Consider the following 21,683-nt stretch of genomic DNA (forward strand, 5'->3'; position numbering starts at 1 on the left):
TAAACTGGCTGCCCTGGTATTTCAGGAAATTCAAATGTGTTTGAAAGGTTGACAGCAGTTGCTGTGCTACCATTTGCTGTCCTAAACGAGTCCAATCCTCCAGAAACATCTTGCGTATTCTCGGGCTGCTAAACAGTTTTAGAAATTTGTCAACATAAAGCCTTTTTGTATAAACCGTTTAGTACCAAAAATTTAACATACAAATTCCAAATTTGGAAGATCCTATAACAATTGAAAAAATGACTAAACGTTACACTATTTACATTTTCTAGGAACTGTTGAGTCGAACTGTTAGCTGTCGAAGCTACTCGTTTAGGCGTTGACTGATTGATTGGTGGCTGGTCATCATCAATATCTATAAGATTCGCCTCTCGTGGAGGATTTACCACAACAGGAGAGTTCACTTTAACCTTTTCTTTAAGTTTTTTAAACATTATCACGATTATAATAATGCAAAGCTAGCAATAAAAAGCCTGCACAAACGTTTGAATAACATGAATACGTGGAGAAGACCTCCCGGAAAATATAACAAACGGCTAAGTTTGAGGAGCGGAGATTAGGTACTTTTAATTTGTTGTAAAATTAGCCGTAGCTACGGGACGAGTCTACTATGTCCAAACCACTATGAGTTTTAAAAGCCTGAGCGCATAGAGGGTAAATAACTCTTTTCTTACAATAGACTTAGAACCAAAGTGAGCAAGAGCACGAATCTCTTGCTCACCAGTGTCGTATAGGGACACCCTACACGACACTGTTGCTCATGAGACAAGACTATCTACGCACAAGTATTATTACGCTAAAACGGGCAGATACAGCTAGAGATTAAGAAACTGATCCTCTCTGACAGTCTGAAACTGATAGTCTCTATGCAGTGCTAGTAGATGGCCGCCTCCGTATTTTGCCTATTCAGCAGACATTGGCGAGCCAAAATTGGAATAAGAGCTTTACTTGTGTCGAGTAGTATATACATATATATATATATATATATATATTCGAATCTGTCCAATACGCCCGAGGGCATTATATGAACATAAAATTTGAGATAAAATGATTGATAAGAACGCTAAAACCTAATTTGTTGCAACACTAAGATCGTATTAAAAACTGAGGGAGTCATCAACGCCCTGACCCACAACATTCGGTGCCATTCTATTATAAAAAGAGTGCCTATATTGGTCTATCCATGAATTTAAAAAACCAGGTTGTACTTTTTTGAAATTTAAAAGAGTTAGTTATCTTTTAGTATTGGCCAGTATTGTAATGCAAACATGTTTGAGGCTGCTTGTTTGCATCGTTTGGCATGAGTAGACAACTCCTGATCATTTAGTAAGTTGCACGTGTGGCTTGGACGGCTCGTCTCATCAGAAGGGCGTGATCCCACGGACACTTAGGCTTTGAATATCTAATGACGAATTCGATTTGACCAGTTAAAAAAAGCGCAAGTCGGTAGGCTGATGACTGAGCCAATGATTTGAGTTAAATTAACGCCCCTAAAATAGCCCGTACAACGGGATAACCAATCATTTTTAACACACGCTGCGAGCTTGCAAATACATTGCGCATCGAGGGTACTTACTTTTACTATTTTGAATAGCTGTCAATGATATAGGATTGTTTGCGTTAATCTTATGCTGAACAACATTGTTGTCATGCTGTAAAAATGTATATGTAATATTATAAGATCGCTTGAGCCATTTTAGGGTTGCACTAGTGCATAATTGCGGGTTTCATTGCCATGCTAATGATACTTTAGGCTTTCAGGGAGGAGTTAGGGGACAATTTTTGTCGGGATGCTAAGTTGCATTGTTGGGTACTGTATACCGAGTCCATGGAAAGAAAAAACGTTGAAAGTAGAGGCATGCTGGGGTAACGGCAGTAGCATTACGAAGCATACCAAGAGAAACGAGCCGAAAAAAACTAAAATGTGTAATAGCCTCTGCAATTCCCAATGCGTGCTGGTTGCACGCAGATTTTTGTGGCATATTTGGGTTTTTGGTACATAACTTTTAAAGTAGGCCTATTTTCCTCATAAAATGAACATTTCACTAGATCCGTTTGATGGTTCATTTTTAAAAAGAACCACTGAATGCTCAATATGTAAGTAGTATGTCTACTACTTTATTGTTTGAGATACAGACAAAAGTGAACTCTTCTGTAGTTTGGTTGCCGACGCTACTCCACAGTGGGTGATTTTACTTGCACTGCTGGTCAATTATGTGACAATTTGGACTGTTTTTTGATGGCAGGTTTGCTGTCACACTTGAATTTACCAAATAATATGTATTTTGTTTGCATGAAGTTTTTTTGTAGAGTCAATGTCACACATCATTAGTGGTTAAATTGTAGCATTTAGCGATCAACTAACTGGTTTTCACTGTTTCATTTTTTTCTGATGAACAAAAGTTTTTGTTGAGAGTTTGAAAAGGTGCCCTATCATCTCACCGAAATACTGTTCAAATTATTTAGTTCAATTTGTGTTTGATCTCACTGAGCTGGAAACAAAGTATTTTTATTCATTATTTCATGTATTTTTAAGGTATAGGTTTTTCAATGCACACACAGTCATACACAACACACACGATTAAATTTACCCGTTTGCGATTGTTACCTTCTGTTTCCAATTTTTAGACATGGATAGTGTAATTTGTAGATACTGGCTAATAGTATACTGTGTAGCATATATTATCACATTTGCTTATAAACCAGCTATTTGGATTGGCGAGATAGGTAAAATTTCTATTTTGTATGCAGATGAATTAACCAATGATTTTTTACCGATATTTAAGACCAATGTACACCAACTTGCAAACACCTAACTAACTTGCAAACTAGTTGACTTGTGGATAGTTTCTTGGGTAGTTTAGCTGCACGTTGATTTCTCGATGGTGTTATCAACAAGGATATTTCAGGCTGGCAAATTGAGAAATTACAGCGTTCAATGCTGTGTGGCACAGCAGCATTGCTTCTACAGCCACAAAAACCAAATTTTTTTTGGAAGATGCAGAACATGTCTGGACACCCTAGTGCCTTTACCTATCATGACATGCATTTAGAATAATATATCAACATTTTGAAATTTATTCATCATTTTAGCAACATGATTACAAATATCATGCATGTATTCAAGACAATATATGTATTCACTATAATACATGTATTCAATATAATCCATGTATTCACTATAACGCATGTATTCAATATAACCCATGTATTTACTATAATACATGTATTCACTATAATCCTTTTGTTCAATACCTTTACCATCTAAATAGCCTCAGCGCCAGGTTTGATGCCACTCATATTTATCTCTAGCTTGAGCTTCTATTGTTCTTTAATGCAAAATTATCCTTATTCTATGCTTCACCACTTAGAAAAATCAAACGGAAAAGAGAACAGTCTCAATGGGAACCTTCAATGATTTTTCCTTAAAACAAGCTTCAGGATTACAGTCATAGTTCTATTTGCTTTATTGAGCCCTTAATATAGGAACCATGATCACATTCTTCCTTTTCATGGCAGTCCAAGTTGATTGGCTTGATGGAAGGCTGGGCTGCTAGTAATCTGACTAATACAAATTATTCTCACTTTTTATAAACTAAAACGTTATCTTGCAATAACGCTTCTTCCTAACCATTCTTCTCATCTCTGGTAGCCTGTGTGCTTTCCTACTACCCTCAACATAATTCTTATATTGGAATATACATCTGATTGGGGCTCAGACTAGAGGTGTTCCAAATGTGTACCGCCTTTATTAGCTGCAGTTGCATTACTTAGACCCTTAAGGCCAAACCCTATACTATATACCGGTATATTATTATATATATATTAATAATATATTATTATAGAGGTGAGTCTTGTAGAGGATCATGTTTCTACAAAATAGAATTAGCAGACTTTATAAAGTAGTCACTACAGACTTTCTGTGATTCCACTAATCTCATATACATGGGCATGTAGTTTTTTTATCCTGTTGATATATTTAGCCAAGCCAGGTAGTTTAACTAACTTGTACGCCAGAACTCAATCTGCATAATTTAGTGTTTTAGGTACTTATTACATTTACAACTGCCTTGATATATCGTGGTATGTTTGTCTAGGTCTATTCTTGTAGAAGGTTTGCATAAATTCATTCGGAGTGAATTGTCATGAGATACTAGCCATGGCTGAAAGAACAGTTTTCAAAACCATTGCCACGTCTGTTTTAGACAGTTCCGAGAATGGCACAGTTAGTAAAGAAGATCGGAGAATTAGGCTTACACAACAGGCAGGTTACACATTTGATAGCTACTAGGGCTGCGGCCGCCAGCTACTCTACCCAAAGTGAAAAGAGCTCCTACAAATGCGTAATCCTTGGTGGTGGTTCAGGGGGTTGTGCGATGGCTGCTAAGATGACGAGAAAGTTTGGAAAGGGAAACGTAGCGGTCGTAGAGCCTCATGATGTGAGTGGACTCGCTTGTCATATTTCCATAATTGGCTTTTCACTGAGGTCTTCATTAGTCTATGTGTATCTACGAGTGTATGTATCTCGTACATGTTGTGTTTTTAATTGTTGCTTGTGAAAAGGAGGGTGCTTCCATGTTCGTCATAAAGTAAACATGGTGGGCAGACGACTCCATTATGCACGATGCATTGCTTATTGTTAATCACGTGGGGTAGTTCAAGAATTAGCAGGCTTCGATTTGAGCTGTCATCATTTGCATGCATTTATTATTTTGAGATCTTTCATTTAAAGTCAAATACTAAATAGTTATATTTTCTTACCCTCGTTCTCAGAGCCAGCTTATGGCTATTCAGATTTGTATGCCTACTCATTTTGGATCAGCCATAACTTTAAAGCAGTTTTTTAAAGATAACATAGGTTTTTGGCTTTCATTGAGTGTTATTATATGCCTTGGACACGTCTGCTCACTGAAAAAATGTTCATGTTGTTTTTGTACAGTTTTCAAGAGAATATATTACTTATGGAAGTTTATTGCCACAACTTAGTATGATACTCTTTTGAGTTGTGTCGCCTTACACACGCTCTCATCTCACCTGCTAAAACTGAAAGCAGACTCTACTTTTGCTACTGTAACTGAAATGACAGTAAGGACATTCGAGAATGAGTTTATTACTGAGCATATTTCTACAGCTTGTTGCTCGCGGTGTATTGTTTGACTTCCACTAACTCTTTGCAGATTCACTACTACCAGGCAATGTTTACATTAGTTGGTTCAGGGCATAAAAGCCTTACTCAGGCAGCTCGACCCATGGGAAAATCCCTACCCAGAGATGCAAAGTGGATAAAGGATTCGGTTGCATCTGTGGAGCCTGACAGCAACACGGTTGTCACTTCTTCCGGTCTCAAGGTTGGTTCCGATAGTCGCCTTCGCTATTTAATCTTACCTTTTTTCATCTCAAAGTCGCTGCATTATAGCCAATGCTCTTTACTATTCTGAGGGTAGCCATACATTTATTCCTTATAAAACTTAGCACTCGGAGGAAGCTCATCGCATCAGTGCATACCTGGCAGTTACCCATATCACTGCTACTAGTACAACAGGAGGCTGCAGGGAGTCGCTGCCTTTCTCTAGTTGCTCTGCAAAGATTGCCCAACAAGTTTTGCAATAGTCTCTAAATGTTTATGTTTTGCGCAATCGCCTCGCGGTCTTTCTGTTTCTCATCCTGGTTGTTGTGGTGTGTCAGCGCATGATTAATGTCTTGCATTGTGAAACCGAATCGTGAGTTGACTCCAGAGAAGGAATTTAGGTTTCCGCATTTAACATGCCCATCACAATAGGTTAATTCATATGCCATTCATTGCACTTTACATTGATCCGCTATTTATCCATCTCGCATGGATAGGCTGGTAATGTCTAGTCACGTAGTTGCTGTTGCTTGTCATTTCGTAATTTCTAGACTTGTGAAATAAACAGGATGTATTCAGACCTAAAGCCGGCATATGCATGGCTGGCTCCGCTCCTTATTATGTACATAACAACCAGGCACCTCTGTTTGCACAATACAGCAGCCTTGGCAGTGGGCTAAGGAAGGTCAACAGTGGTAACAGTGCATGACTAGCCATTTTACCTGATCTTTTTATCTATTGAGGCAGAGTTAGAATGCAGCGACCATTGCTATGCCCTGCCTGATGTGTAACAGAAGAGAGGTGTTAGTAGTAGTTATTCATATTATGTCAATAGTATAACATTGGTATCAGTTCACGTTCAGGAACTATGCACCACTTTTCTATAATGAAAGTCAGTCTAGGTTTATCAGTAATAATTTATTGTTGTGGTATTGCTTAAGTATTACTACAGTCAAATCTCTACACATGCTCGCCTCTACATATTTATTTTTCAAATTATGATACAACATTTGAGCAAATGTTTGTCTGTACATTTGACGCAATTTCAACATACAACATCTGAAGCTTTTCAAAGCATCGCAGTTTTGTAAATATCCATATGTATACAGTTCTCCTTCGGTTAAGAGGTGGAGTAGACTTTTGTTTGTACTTTGCTCGAGTAATATTATGCAGGGTTTCATAATTTTTCTCGTTTTAAAATCATGGATTTAAAAACATTTAGTTGAAGTGGTAGCGGTAGTGCTAGTGGTTGTGAGAGAAAGAAGGGTGATAGCGATAGTGCTAGTGGTTGTGAGAGAATGAAGGGGGTAGCGGTAGTGCTAGTGGTTGTGAGAGAATGAAGGGGGTAGCGGTAGTGCTAGTGGTTGTGAGAGAAAGAAGGGGGTAGCGGTAGTGCTAGTGCTTGTGAGAGAAAGAAGGGGGTAGCGGTAGTGCTAGTGGTTGTGAGAGAAAGAAGGGGGTAGCGGTAGTGCTAGTGGTTGTGAGAGAAAGAAGGGGGTAGCGGTAGTGCTAGTGGTTGTGAGAGAAAGAAGGGGGTAGCGGTAGTGCTAGTGGTTGTGAGAGAAAGAAGGGGGGTAGCGGTAGTGCTAGTGGTTGTGAGAGAAAGAAGGCAATACTGTCTTATAATTGACTTAACAATTAATAGATGAACATGCAAACATCTTTGGATTAGTTTATTAAAGAAATCTCTAACGCTTTGAGGAAGTAAGTAGGAGTGGTTCTAAGTAAACAAAAAGCCTGCATTGAGCAAAAAGTGGAGAAGCGATAGAAATAAAATTTAAAATAATCACGTTCCAATACAAAAAATATGTGAATATAAATTAGTGTATAAAGGTTGCATAGTTTAGGTTGACGTAGCTCCAGATCGCCAGCACGACCTCTACCTACACACCGCCTGTCTCATGTAGCACTAAGGCTACACTTCATCTGTCTTTAGTGTAAAAGTGATGTAACGATGAGCAACTCCATTTATTGATTATTACTTTAGTTTCTCGTATATATTATAGTTTTTAATCTTGAATGTGACATACAATTATCTAAAGTATTTATTGTTTGAGTTTTTTTGCGTTGTGGAATGAAATAGATGAAATAAAATGTGTTCATATAGGAATCTCCACTCTAATCACTGACATTCTCAGCATAAGAAGGGAATATCGGAATGGATCACCTCTGTATTTCGAGATTTGACTGTAGCAGATTCTTCCTTTACCGTGTTGACGATGATGTCTTTTACAATTATGTAACACTTTGACTTGTCCTTCTCTGCAAGACTATGTATACAGACTTATCCATCCTTGCAAGGGATTGATAAGCCAGTATAAATATAAATACAAATAAATATAAATACAAGTGAATATAAATACAAATAAATATAAATACAAGTAAATATAAATACAGTATACAATCTGTGAAGGCCTTATGATCTAGTCTACCAATGAGTGTTACATTAGACCCTACTTGCAGCTTGAGTACGACATGCTAATAGTGGCAGTCGGAGTGCAATTAAACTTCGATAAGATCTCTGGATCTCTCGAAGCTTTGGAATCGGATCCTCGAGTTTGCAGCAACTTCTCTGCAAATTATGTTAATAAGACACACAAAGCCTTTCAAGCCTTTCCTAAAGGTGGAACAGCGATATTCACAATGCCTCCATTGCCTATCAAGTGTCCCGGAGCACCTCAGAAGATTATGTATCTATTCGATGACTACCTGAGAAAGGTGAGTGTCCACCTGTCAGCGGCAGCAGTTGGTATGAATGCACCAACTGAGTAGAAGGGTAACAAATTGCCTCTTATGAGTGGATTGACTATGGCTAATGTAATTCGCAGTTCCCGGTAGTGACGGCTGTGGTTTAGATTGTCTCTTTATAGATATCAGCTGCTCGTAAGGTGACTCGTGTGCTCTAAAGGTTGAGCCTATGTTTACATCAAGATCTTAGAGCGCTACATGTATGCTAGCTAAGATGCAACAACATAGGATGAACTATCTTTGTCCTGACTAGGGTAACATATACATGTACTAGTTGCCGGTGAGAGTTGAATAATAATCCTCGTCTTAACTGCCTGTCAATTCATACTGCCGGCGCTAGTCGACCTGAAGTAGTGTCGTATGCCCTCATATCTTATCTATGATGCTATTTACTCTGAATGGAGACATAGCATTCGCATAGTGAGTGAAAAACCGTGTTCTCTCAGTTGATCGGGGAGACTTTGTTATATTTTTCTTGCACTTTTTTAATTCACATGCCAATTCTGTCATAGCATGTGCCAAATGTCAACTGAACCCCGTGTTCTGTAATATTATGCTTTTGCTTTTTATATGTAGCTTTACTTGATCAAGTATTCAACTAGCGCTGATTCCATGCTAAAGCTATATGAATAATGCATTCATTCTTCATGTGGAATCCAGAAACAATGGCGTTTATGGAATTTAATAGTTCTTAGGAAATATTTACATACATGTATATAATTCTAATGTCTCGATAGCGTCGGTCTCTAGCAACACGATGAAAGCAAGATCTGTAATTCATTCATTGAATTAATGAGGGTATTTCAATGTTTCTACCATGTCAATTAGTTGTTGCGCATATTCACTATGTTTCCATGATGCGCAGTGCTTCGGAGTTGCGCTATCTCCGAATCATGGAAACGGCGTCTTCGCACTGAAATCACTGCGCACTGATCAGTGCGAAGCCAGTGCGAATTCGCAGCAAGGAAACAGTGACTGCGCAGTGGCTGCGCATAGCTCTCATGCCGTGGAGACGGATTCTTCGAGGGCCATAAACTAGTACAAAGGTTGTCCTGCTAATCTTGTTTTTTACTATTCTTCCGATCTTCTTTCACCTAAATTTAATTATGGTCTGCATTCACGAGGATGATGAGGTGATTACTTTCCTGAACTTAGTTATCGATGCCAACACTTTTCGAAAAATAGGTGGCAAGTCCTAAATAAACGTTTAAATAATATATTACTTAAAAATACTTATTAAAAATACATTACTATGTAAAAAGTGTGTTAAGGTTTGTAAAACCTTGTGAATGTGTATTGTAAATAAAAGTATAATGACGACAGAATCATAAAAAGACCGTTTTATGATGTTCGGTATCCGTGATCGATTCTATTTCTCCATCAAGCGATTCGATTTATACAATTTCTCTTCTCTGGCTAATTTGCGGTATTTGCTGAAAACCACTGCGCAGCATGGAAACGTACAATCCCCTCGACTTCGGAGGGGGCTGCTTCGCAGTACTGCGCACCATGGAAACAGTGATTGTCTCACTCCCATGACAAGTTATAAGGGTCCTGAGTTGTCTCATCTTACCATATTTCTAAGTGATTATTCAGCCTCCTTATGCTCATTTCATTTAGGCTAAATAGTGCATTATGTAATTTCACTACAACATTTTAGTCTAGGCACATCAGCTAAGGGTGTTGTCAACCAATGGACTGTGTCATGAACAGAGTATATCGCTAGCAGGGAAAGACCTACTTTTAGCTGTCTTAACTGACCAATAGTTTTAAGGTCGTTAGGTCAATAGTCATACAAATCAACTGATGAAGCGAGAAAGCACCTCGTTGTCACCTGCCCTAGTGTAGCCTTCTAACAAGTTGTGCTCTGACATACATAGTTATCAGTAGTTCTGCTGTACTGTAGCCTTCCCACGAGTTGTGCTCTGACATACATAGTTATCAGTAGTTCTGCTGTACTGTAGCCTTCCCATGAGTTGTGCTCTGACATACATAGTTATCAGTAGTTCTGCTGTACTGTAGAATGGGTTGAGGGAAGGCAGCAGAGTACTCTACAACACAAATCTTCCTGTCATCTTTGGGGTAAAGAAATATGCTGACGCGTTACTAGAGGTGGTAAAGCAGCGGTGAGTTTACAGGGTTGTCTACTCCCGCGCACCTGTGCACTGTTCTCATGAATGAAGTAAGAGCGGTATGCGTGTCTTCATTGCAAAAGTATTACATGTAAATAACATACAATAAAGATGGGTAGTTTCTGCATGGATTCATTTGATTGGGAACTGCATATGGCAGGTTTCTGCACTTGCAAACAATAAATCGAAGACTGCCCTGTCAGTACATCGCTATTTCAACTTAGATGGTCAGTTGTGATTTTTAAGACTTGACAGCCATATATTCGCATCACCGCTAACACATCCATAAAAATATTTAGCTGTGAGAAATTTATTGCTAGATTATTAGGAGTTATTTGTTCATGGATGGTGGAAGATAACTACTTGAAAATTTGCAAAAATTGTGAGATACTCTAATTCAGTTTAACTGTCTACTTTGCTGTTTCCTAAAGACCAGTTTAGTAACAGCTTATCATATATTAACATGAGAACAGACTAGCAGACTGCAGTGCTGTGGCTTGCTTGCATTGTCTAAGCACACGCAATGTTCTTACCGTATGCATGACAGAGCCTTAGTGCACGGTATAGCCTTAGTGTAAGACATAGCCTTAGTTCATGGTATAGCCTTACTGTAAGACATAGCCTTACTTCATGGTATAGCCTTAGTGTATGACATAGCCTTAGTTCATGGTATAGCCTCAGTGTATGATATTAAAATTATAGGAATTTAAAGTGGACTAGCAGTAAGCTCGGCCGTGCCTGGGATTCCTTTAATTTCCAATCAGATAGCCTGCAGGTGGGTGTTTAAAATGCTGGCTCTCAGGAACCAGACTGAGTTTTAAAACGAGATATTTTGGTGACCTGACAGAAGGTGTGGGCACATGCGTGCAGTTTAGCTGAAACAAGCCAGAACATTTGGAAATACTTAGCATTCGCGTGGACAGACACACAAGTGTGCACATACACACCCCCATGCACACCCCCATGCACACCCCCATGCACACCCCCTACACACCCCCATACACACCCCCATGCACACCCCCATACACACCCCCATACACACCCCCATACACACCCCCCTACACACCCCCATACACACCCCCATACACACCCCCATACACACCCCCATGCACACCCCCATACACACCCCCATACACACCCCCATACACACCCCCATACACACCCCCATGCACACCCCCATACACACCCCCATGCACACCCCCATACACACCCCCATGCACACCCCCATACACACCCCCATGCACACCCCCATACACACCCCCATACACACCCCCATACACACCCCCTACACACCCCCCTACACACCCACATACACACCCCCATACACACCCCCATACACACCCCCATACACACCCCCATACACACCCCCATGCACACCCCCATACACACCCCCATACACACCCCCATGCACACCCCCATACACACCCCCATGCACACCCCCATGCACACCCCCATACACACCCCCATGCACACCCCCATACACACCCCCCTACACACCCCCTACACACCCCCATACACACCCCCATACACACCCCCATACACACCCCCCTACACACCCCCATACACACGTGAGGGATTTATTAATATAGATGATATAACAAATTTTCTCACTTGTTCTAAATTAAATGTGGCTTTGGCTCCTCTGGCAACTGCCTATGGAATAGTTCATAGCAAATAATATACCATATATATACAGTATATATATATATATATCTGTAGTAGATGAAAATATTTGAAAAGTTTGGTGGTCTTTATAATTCTAGTTTCTTTTAGAAGTTTGTACTTTTTGTTGTCACAATATTCAAGTTTGACTCAGAAAAATTTAAATTAAATATTCATTGTAACTTTGCTACTTATTAAAAACTACAGCGGTATAATATGATTCCTAAATCAATTAGGCTTGATTGGAAAGCCTCTACAATTTTATCATTAACAAAAGGTTGTTTTGCTCAATTAATACCTGACTTTCTTAACGAGGTTCTACAAGAACCTCAGACATAAAACTGAGGGTAGTAATACTTCGCCAATTATCGAAGTGTTTCAGTAAGTCTCAATTGAGACGAGGCTAAATAACGATAGCGATACTGTTCTGCGTTTGTCATGGATTCGTAATGCACGTGAGCAAACTTGCCAGATGATTAGAAACTATTTCATCAAAAAACAACTGTTCTTGTTCTTTGGAATAAATCATTCTGTTCTTTAAACATATTTTCAGAATTTTAAATATTTTTTTAAAAGTTGAACTATTTTGCTGGCACCAATTCAATTAGCAATTGGGATATATATACCTTCTTGTTAAGGCAGACTTTCCTTATGCATATAACTCCTGCATTTCCTGCGATAGGCAGCAAGCAGCGACAATGCGCACTCCTTACCATACAAGCGCGAGTTGCTAGGGAGCCTTTGTAACTGCCACTGTTAACTAGTCTGTTTATATCAGCCATCATGCTGCTCTCTTATTGCTGCTCTAGTACTGTAGATGAAGTTCCCGGACCTTTTAATTTATGTTTTGAAGCCTGTAAGAAAATGCTCTGCCATAACAGATTCTTTAAAGTCTACAAGTTCGTGGATGCTATAAAATTTGATAAATAACTTTGTGTCTTTTTATAAGAAAGGCTGACGAAAGTGATGAATTGTATCAGTCTTTAGCATTTGATAGATGTATTGGTGGTTCAGGGTATGTGAAGGGGAGGTAAAATAATTTTTGTCAAATATATTGTCATACTGTAATTGTCGTACTATAGTATGACGGGACGCCATCCTGTCTTTCTATAGTTTTAAGCGCTTGCTAAGTTTCTCTGCTAATATTTGATTCTCTACAACAAATATCAGTATTGATGTCAATGTAATAATGCTCTACATGTAAGTCTTTGAAACTAGTTTATAGAACTATTAATCATCGTTCTATTGTTGTCACAGATATTGTTCTTGTTCTATTGTCTGTATTTTAAATGTGTATAAGTTTGGAATTCTGAGTGATTTTTAAAGACACTGTTCAGCCAAATAGTGCCTGTGGCAGTGAAAAGGTCATATCGTGATATGAAGATTTGGGCTGCATAAAATAAGAGTTTGGGCTGTGTCTATTCTATGTAATTTGTGGAAAATTGAATGGCTGTTTGCAATGGTTTACCTTAATTATTTGTGTTGAGCAGATAACTCTTTGGTGTGTTTCTTATTGGACTTGTTAATTGTAGAGATATCACAGTGAACTTCCAACACAATCTAATTGGAGTAGATCATACCAAAGGGGAGGCAACTTTTGCTAAAGTTGGTGCTGATCCAGTGGAGAATGTTACAATGAATGTAAGTATACCATTCAGTTACTAACAAACTACAGCCCAGTTGTACAAGCTAGACTCTAGTTGTACAAGCTACAGTCTAGTTGTACAAGATACAGTTTAGTTGTACAAGATACAGTCTAGCTGTACAAGATACAGTTTAGCTGTACAAGATACAGTCTAGTTATACAAACTACAGTCTAGTTGTACAAGATACAGTCTAGTTATACAAACTACAGTCTAGCTGTACAAGCCACAGTCTAGTTGTACAAGATACAGTCTAGTTGTACAAGATACAGTCTAGTTGTACAAGATACAGTCTAGTTGTACAAGCTACAGTCTAGTTGTACAAGATACAGTCTATTTGTACAAGATACAGTCTAGCTGTACAAGATACAGCCTAGTTGTACAAGATACAGTCTAGTTGTACAAGATACAGTCTAGTTGTACAAGATACAGTCTAGTTGTACAAGCTACAGTCTAGTTGGACAAGCTACAGTCCAGTTGTACAAGCTACAGTCTAGTTGTACAAGCTACAGTCTAGTTGTACATCTACAGTCTAGCTGTACAAGATACAGTCTGGCTGTACAAGATACAGCGAGTAATGTGTCTTTGTTAGAATTGACTAAAACTCTGCGTTATTTGTATTTCAGTACGATCTTTTGCACATATCCCCTTCCATGTCAGCACCAGAATTTCTCAAAGGAAGTCCCATAGCTAATGAGGCTGGCTTTGTGGATGTGAGCAAAGAGCACCTCCAGCACACGAAGTATGACAATATATTTGCCATTGGCGACTGTTCAAGCGCTCCCACCTCTAAGACAGCTGCTGCCGTTGGTAAGAACTGTCTTTCCACCTAGACCACTTTCTCATTGATGTCAGCTATCAATGGGCAGCCCTTTTCAATTCAGGAGTACATTGCTTGTTCATGTTTCAACGACTGTAGACCTATCAATTACTGGCAGTTTCTCACTTTTTGAAAATTGTGTGCTCCATGCCCTACGATTTGATTGTAATCCAACGAAATTCATGTTTTTTAAACTGATAACCGAGATGAAACATGCCAAGTTGTATTTAATGTATGCTCAATGAGAGCCGATTTGTGAGGAGTGGTTTCGATCAAATGAGCCTCACCGACCTTTGAACCCCATAAACTTAGCTAGTTGTCATCTCACTCACCCACTTTACTGCGGCTTATTACCTCTCTAAAAATTTCAGCATCCTTTTGGGCTGTTTACCATAATTTTTACAATAAATAAATGCATCAATATTTCTGGTATCATTGATATGTTTTGATATTGTATCTCAATTATTGACTGTTAGTTGCTCCAACAGCCATGCATCAATCAATCATAATACCAAACTCCATTTTAACATTGCTTTAGTTGTTAGAATATGATATTGTAACTTCAGAGCGCGTACCCTGTTCTAGCACAATACTGATTGGAGATGGTAATCCGCATGAAGGGATCCTCTATTAGCATTGATTATCAATTCTAGAATATTCTACAAAAACTGAGTGAAACCTCTATTATCCTCATTTATTAAAACAAATCACTGCGAGCTGTTTAGGGTAAATTTTAGTTGAACACATTTACAAAGCGAAAGAGTAGTGGCTAAATCAAACACAGGATAATATGTCAGCACTGAGATTTTGTTTCAGAGCATAACCGTCCTTTGGTATCATTATCAATAATCAATATTCAACCTGATCATGTATAGGATTATTAAACTTGAGATTGGTATATATTTCAAAAGATAGTCAGAGGTAACAGAATCTATATGTAGGATCCGTATTCTGACAAAATCCATAGTAGTTCTGTAGAATTCGTATTCTGACAGAATCAATATGAGTTCTGCAGAATCCGTATTCTGATAGAATCCATAGCAGTTCTGTAGAATCCGTAATCTGACAGAATTCATAGTAGTGAGAACTGTAGAATCCGTAATCTGACAGAATTCATAGTAGTGAGAACTGTAGGATCCGTATTCTGACAGAATCCATAGTAGTTCTGTAGAATCCGTATTCTGACAGAATCCATAGGAGTTCTGTAGAGTCCGTAATCTGACAGAATCCATAGCAGTTCTGTAGAGTCTGTATTCTGACTGAATCCATAGTAGCTCATTTAATAAACCAGCTGACGCTTCCCAACTCTCTATGTGCGATGAAGTTCAAAGGTTGGATATTACATCATATGTCAAGGCAAATATTTGCTTAACAATCGTCAGTCAGTTTGACTGTAATATCTCTCGCTTAAACCTCAACTTGTGATCACCTCAGTATGTAAGCCTTTTGAGTGTACAAAGTTTGAGCAAATATAAAATATGGATAAAATGTAAAAAATATAAAATATACAAGCATAAAGATATAGGTTATTTATGTTAATATGTTCTGGGTTAGATTGGTACCATATCTGTATCACACCACCTCCAACTCTGCTCCTCTTCCTTCTGTATTATTGTATTGTTGTCACACGATTTTTGCTTTGCAGCGGCTGAATCTGGTATTCTCTCTGGCACGATTGAAGCTTTTCTGAAAGGTCAGAAGCCAAGCGGTTTGCAGGTTTGTAAATAATTATCAATGAGCTTCTCTAGTGAATTATTACACAATAACAGCAGTTCTAAGTTAAACTTGAACATCTCCATAAAACCATTTCATGATGGCAGCAGTTGTTCAATACACTCCGTGGTCCTGTTATACTTCATTGCTACAAAGTTACCATTTATTTTTCCATCTGCTGTCGTTAGAAGAATATATTCTATTTCATAAAACTACAATGATCATTATTCAACCTCTCGTCAATGCGTGACCGTATTGCGCTTGGAGTTTTCCTCTCTCTTTTAAGCATGCAGCTGATTCATCCATATAGTTACGTATTCATTGTTTGTAACTTACACATTTATAGTGTACTGTATTAATATAATCTCCAGTTTGTGTGTATTTATATATTCAAGCGTAGGTCGGAAGTGATGGCTGAGAGAGTTTGATTTAGAATAGGCCTTATTAAGGGAAACTGTGGTCGATTGTTGTCTACATGATCACGGCGAAATATGCCTTTTTGCATTATTTTGTCTATTTTTATGTTTTGTCACCTTGCAATGCAAAAGGTGCAATTTAGAATCATGACAAGATTTTGAAATGCTAAATATGGTAAACTGATAAAAATATAAAATAATTATTGATTCACTTACAATATTATAGTCAAAACGGTATTGGGCAAGCTCATAGCACAATATAATATTTAAATGTTTGCATATATAACTTTATTTAAAATGTTTCACATCTATACAGCGTAAGGCCTTCGTTCTCTTAAAAATACACACCTTCATGGAGGCGTTACTGTTGATTCATTAATCAACTGCACATTCTGCCTCGCAATTTACAAACTGTCGTCTGAGTCTGTGACTTCACACGCCAATAGATTAACTTCTCTCATTTACAGTATGACGGATACACAAGTTGCCCTCTAACTACCAAAGGTGGCAAAATTATCTTAGCTGAGTTTGACTATAATGGGCAGCCATTAGAGACTTTCCCAGTGAATCAGGGCAAGGAAAGACTGAGCATGTGGTACCTTAAGAAGGATGCTATGCCGATCATCTACTGGCAGATGTTAATCAAGTGAGTCTCATGCCATACATTCTTCTCGTGACATTTCATTAAAAGTATTGATTAGTGGAGGGAGATAATTTAACGTGTCATAAATGAATAGACAACAGTAGACTTTCCATAGCATTTAGGTCAAATCTCTCGTTCCATTTCTCTCCAACAACTGTTTGTAGTAGTCTGTGCACTGTTCTGGAGTTGTCTTTTCTATTACTATTGGCTGTGAATGACGATTGCTTGTAGGGGACGGTGGCATGGACCTCGGGTTTTTCGAAAGTTGTTTCGATTTGGCATGGGAAAATAGATGACTCGAAGCTACATGGCCATACTCGTTTCTGGTTGTTGCCAATTCCTTTCTTTTATGATTAAGTTGTGTTTTTACATTGCGTAGCAATTTGTTAAATTTTATGGTATATCTGCCTAATGATTAGTAATTATAATTGTGATACCATGATCATTAGAGGAGTCAAATCACTTCCTCCTCTCTATATTTATTCACCTCTTGACATCCTTAATAAAACTTTATCAGCATTTATCTATGAGTTGTCTTCACCACGCCTAGCTATTATACAAGCTTTGTTTGGACAGCCAGTTTTATCAGTAGATTTAATCTACTCTTGTATCAACCCGCTGTTTTTACCACAAGACTATGTAGTGTGCAATGAATCCTGTTAGTCATTGATTTGCCTCCGAGAATATGCTCTGTTAAGTGAAAATATGCAATAGTTGAGTGTAGTAGAAGCAGCAGGTGTATGACACGCTGCCTCTAGTGCTCCTGAACCCATCTTGTGAGGTGAGGGTTGAAGTGCTTTACAAAGGCCAAAGAGTAGATATGCTCAAGTCATTTGACTTCCTTGATATTATTCGTGCTTGTCTTTGATAATTGCTTTTTTGGGTACCAAGCATTTCCTGTACTCTTCAAAAGATTGTTAATCCGTGGGATTTATATCATCATAAAATCATCCAATCTGGACTCTTGAGTAGCTAGCTGTTAAATTCTTCAAGGTCAGGTGGCATAAATGTGACTTGATAAGGCACCAGGATAAGACATTCTGTAACTGTATCGTATGCACATATGGCAGCCATGCAAGGATGATAACTCTAATCTTGACAACACCGGAAGAGATGCAGCTGTAAACACTGAAGGACTTCATGAAGGTCCTTTGTCAGTAACGCATCTAGGCTGCGGCGTGTTCCCTAAGGGTTGTTGATTGATGGAAGGTTTCTATATGGTCTAAAACCATCTTTTATAATGCGAACTCCTGACTCCATAGATAAAACTATCAAAGCGAACAAGATGTGAAGAGGTTATACCGGTATGCATTTGAAAAGAAAAGTTGCAACACGGCTGAGACTCGAAGAGATGAGAACTAAAATTGTTTGCATTTATGTCAAACCAAGAAATGCAAACAATTTTTGTTATATTTAAAAACATTGAATATGTATTACAAGGGCTTAAGATGTTGTTTTTTAGTATCCTACAATATCCTCCCCACATGACAACCACATGTTTGCTTGTACAGATAAGAACAAATAGGTATACCTGATATTATCATTAGCCTGCTTTTATAAGACACCTCGAGGTGGTAAGGGGTATGTCCTATTTTATTTGCCTTACCAGATGGAACATAAGGCTGACACGCTGATAGGTGTTTGTAAGCCAAGCTTAAAAATTGTTTCAATCTTTTATCTAAAGATCCGGACTGGGCTTTAGGATTCGTCATTCTTATCAGTTATCAAGCTTCCTTAAGATTACAAGCCATGCTCTAAAGAAGGAATTCTCCGCTGCACCATTACGAGCTATTTAGGTGATGAGCTATAGTCCTTTCACTCTTGCATCGCTCTATTGTTAATAAACCTCGTGATTTAATGCGCATAGTACTTGTGGCTGAAGTCTACGCATGACAGTGACCGGTAGTTTTAACTATCGGAGGAATCATGATTACTGTGTGTGCCTTTCACTTTGGCAACATGAAAACTCTTGCGCTTCATGAACCAGTAATGGCTGTCTCTTTTACCTTGGGCTGCAACAGCTTACACAACCGCTACACACACATGCACCACATACACACAATAGTTTCTACAAGTGTTACACACATGCATCACATACACACAATAGTTTTTACAAGTGGTACACACATGCACCACATAAACACAATAGTTTCTACAAGTGGTACACACATGCACCACATAAACACAATAGTTTCTACAAGTGGCACACATGCACCACATACACACAATAGTTTCCACAAGTGGTACACACATGCACCACATAAACACAATAGTTTCTACAAGTGGTACACACATGCATCACATACACACAATAGTTTCTACAAGTGTTACACACATGCACCACATACACACAATAGTTTCTACAAGTGTTACACACATGCACCACATAAACACAATAGTTTCTACAAGTGTTACACACATGCACCACATAAACACAATAGTTTCTACAAGTGGTACACACATGCACCACATACACACAATAGTTTCTACAAGTGGTACACACATGCGCCACATACACAATAGTTTCTACAAGTGCTACACACATGCACCACATACACGCAGTAGCTTACATAAGTGTTACGCACACATGTACCACATTAACACAATAGTTTTTGCAAGTGTTAAACACATGCACCACATACACACAATAGCTTCTACAACACAGCAGCTTGCACAACTGCTACACATACATGCACCATGTACATGCTACAGTTTTTGACTATTGTTTGTTTTTGTCTTTAATATTTAGTATTTTTCTTATTATTGTAGTTTCTGTTGATCGCTGCTGTAAGCTATTTTGTCCGTTCATGAATTTTATATGCTTTTGCTAGGCTCGATCATGCAATATATTTGTTTCTGTACATTCCATCCATTGTTGATCAATGCATTATCCAATCAACAAAAGAGCATATGTATATTAGATTATTCACAAACACATCAAAGTTGAAATCTTCCAGGAAAAGTTTTCTAATATAAGATAGAATGATCACGAAATGTGTACACTTGATAACAAAGTCTTTCTAATGGTGTTTAATCCTAAGGCTATCTTTATGAAAGAATCTGTTTTCCTTCCTAATCATAAGCCCAGTTACGTGTGAATAGGTAAGTGAGATACTGTTTTAGGTGTGAGTAATGCCAGCTGCTTCCTAGATGATTCATCATGTAGGCACACATTTACAATACAGTGCATCAGCTGACACAGGTACTTTCAGGGCCCATCTTATATAGGACGATTGAAAATTTGTTTAGTTGTGAGCTGAGTTTGCATGATCATGTAGAAGAATATGAGAATAGGTTCCTGAAAAAGCCATCATAACAACTAAACCTAAAGAAAAGGTGTCATAAAGATCATGCAATATGGCTGAATGAAAGCACCTTGCATGAAAACAGTGGAGACATGCAAACCTTGTGTAGAAGCAATGTAGAGAGTTATGGAGAAATTGTGAAACTCTGTGTGGAAGCAATGTAGAGGCCCAAGGAGAAATTGTGAAACTCTGTGTGGAAGCAATGTAGAGGCCCAAGGAGAAATAGTGAAACTCTGTGTGGAGGCAATGTAGAAGCTCAAGGAGAAATGGTGAAGCTCTGTGTGGAAGCAATGTAGAGGCCCAAGGAGAAATAGTGAAACTCTGTGTGAAGGCAATGTGGAAGCCCAAGGAGAAATGGTGAAGCTCTGTGTGGAAGCAATGTAGACAAAACGCGAAAAGAGCTTATTAGCAGCTGTAGAGCATCTGCATTCACAGCTTTTACAGCGGCTGAATTGTACTCATCACACGCTGATAAACGAACTGTTACACCCTCTAAGTAAACATGTTTATCACAAGGTTGTCATATTTTATACCTTTACTTTTAAACTACATCCTTGTGTTGGTAGAAAATTCGCCAGTTACCTTAAAATGCAATGCTAGTTCTTGTACTCATGAATTTTATTGTCAAAATGTTACTGTCTGTAAAGTCTGTCTGTCTGTAAAGATCTGTTGACACGGTTAGAATCTTTGGACAAGCTTTGTATGTATTTTAGCTATTTAAACAGATGGAGAATCTAACCAACTTTAGCACAGCCCGAGTCTAGTTTTATTACGCAATTGATGAACTACCTGCACGGCATGTGACATATTACCTAGCAGTTATAATGTCATACTGTTTTAGTTTTAACTAGTACAGCAGAGTTTGGCTCAGAGCGGAAGGCTCGCACCAGCCATGGTCTTGATGTGAAAGAGCTCATACAACTGCCAAGACAACACCAAGAGAGCAAGAAACCTATCAGAAGTAATAAAGAATGCTGCCGAAATGGATATTAGGTCAAAGACTTGTGCACTAAATATTTAACCAATACTCTTTTCCTACGCAGGGTCATGAAAAGTAGCCCAACATGTTAAGTCCTGGGTTGAAAACAAAGAGCTGCATTAAAGAATGGTTTGCTGAAGGTTTGAAACAAAATCATTTTACCGGAAGCAAAAGTCGTCATTCATCTGCTATTGAACAGCGACCAGCAGAGGACACTGTTAACTGTCGATGCTATGGAGTTCTTATTGTCACGATTTCTGACCAGCTATTAAGAG

The 21,683-nt window shown here is 38.5% G+C and overlaps 1 protein-coding gene across 1 annotated transcript; it reads left to right on the forward strand.

Annotated features, from left to right (window-relative positions):
- The first annotated feature begins 1,520 nt into the window (after positions 1 to 1,520).
- LOC137386877 (sulfide:quinone oxidoreductase, mitochondrial-like) lies at positions 1,521 to 17,647 on the forward strand. Its single transcript, XM_068073067.1, has 10 exons — positions 1,521 to 1,568; positions 4,206 to 4,439; positions 5,178 to 5,348; positions 7,811 to 8,065; positions 10,118 to 10,221; positions 13,422 to 13,530; positions 14,159 to 14,342; positions 15,998 to 16,068; positions 16,949 to 17,127; positions 17,356 to 17,647. The coding sequence occupies exons 2-10, from the start codon at positions 4,218 to 4,220 to the stop codon at positions 17,414 to 17,416; spliced, it is 1,356 nt and encodes a 451-aa protein (XP_067929168.1). The 5' UTR covers positions 1,521 to 1,568; positions 4,206 to 4,217; the 3' UTR covers positions 17,417 to 17,647.
- The last annotated feature ends 4,036 nt before the right edge of the window (positions 17,648 to 21,683 follow it).

The sequence above is a fragment of the Watersipora subatra genome, chromosome 2 (genome assembly GCF_963576615.1).
Source record: "Watersipora subatra chromosome 2, tzWatSuba1.1, whole genome shotgun sequence".
NCBI classification, from domain to species: domain Eukaryota; kingdom Metazoa; phylum Bryozoa; class Gymnolaemata; order Cheilostomatida; family Watersiporidae; genus Watersipora; species Watersipora subatra.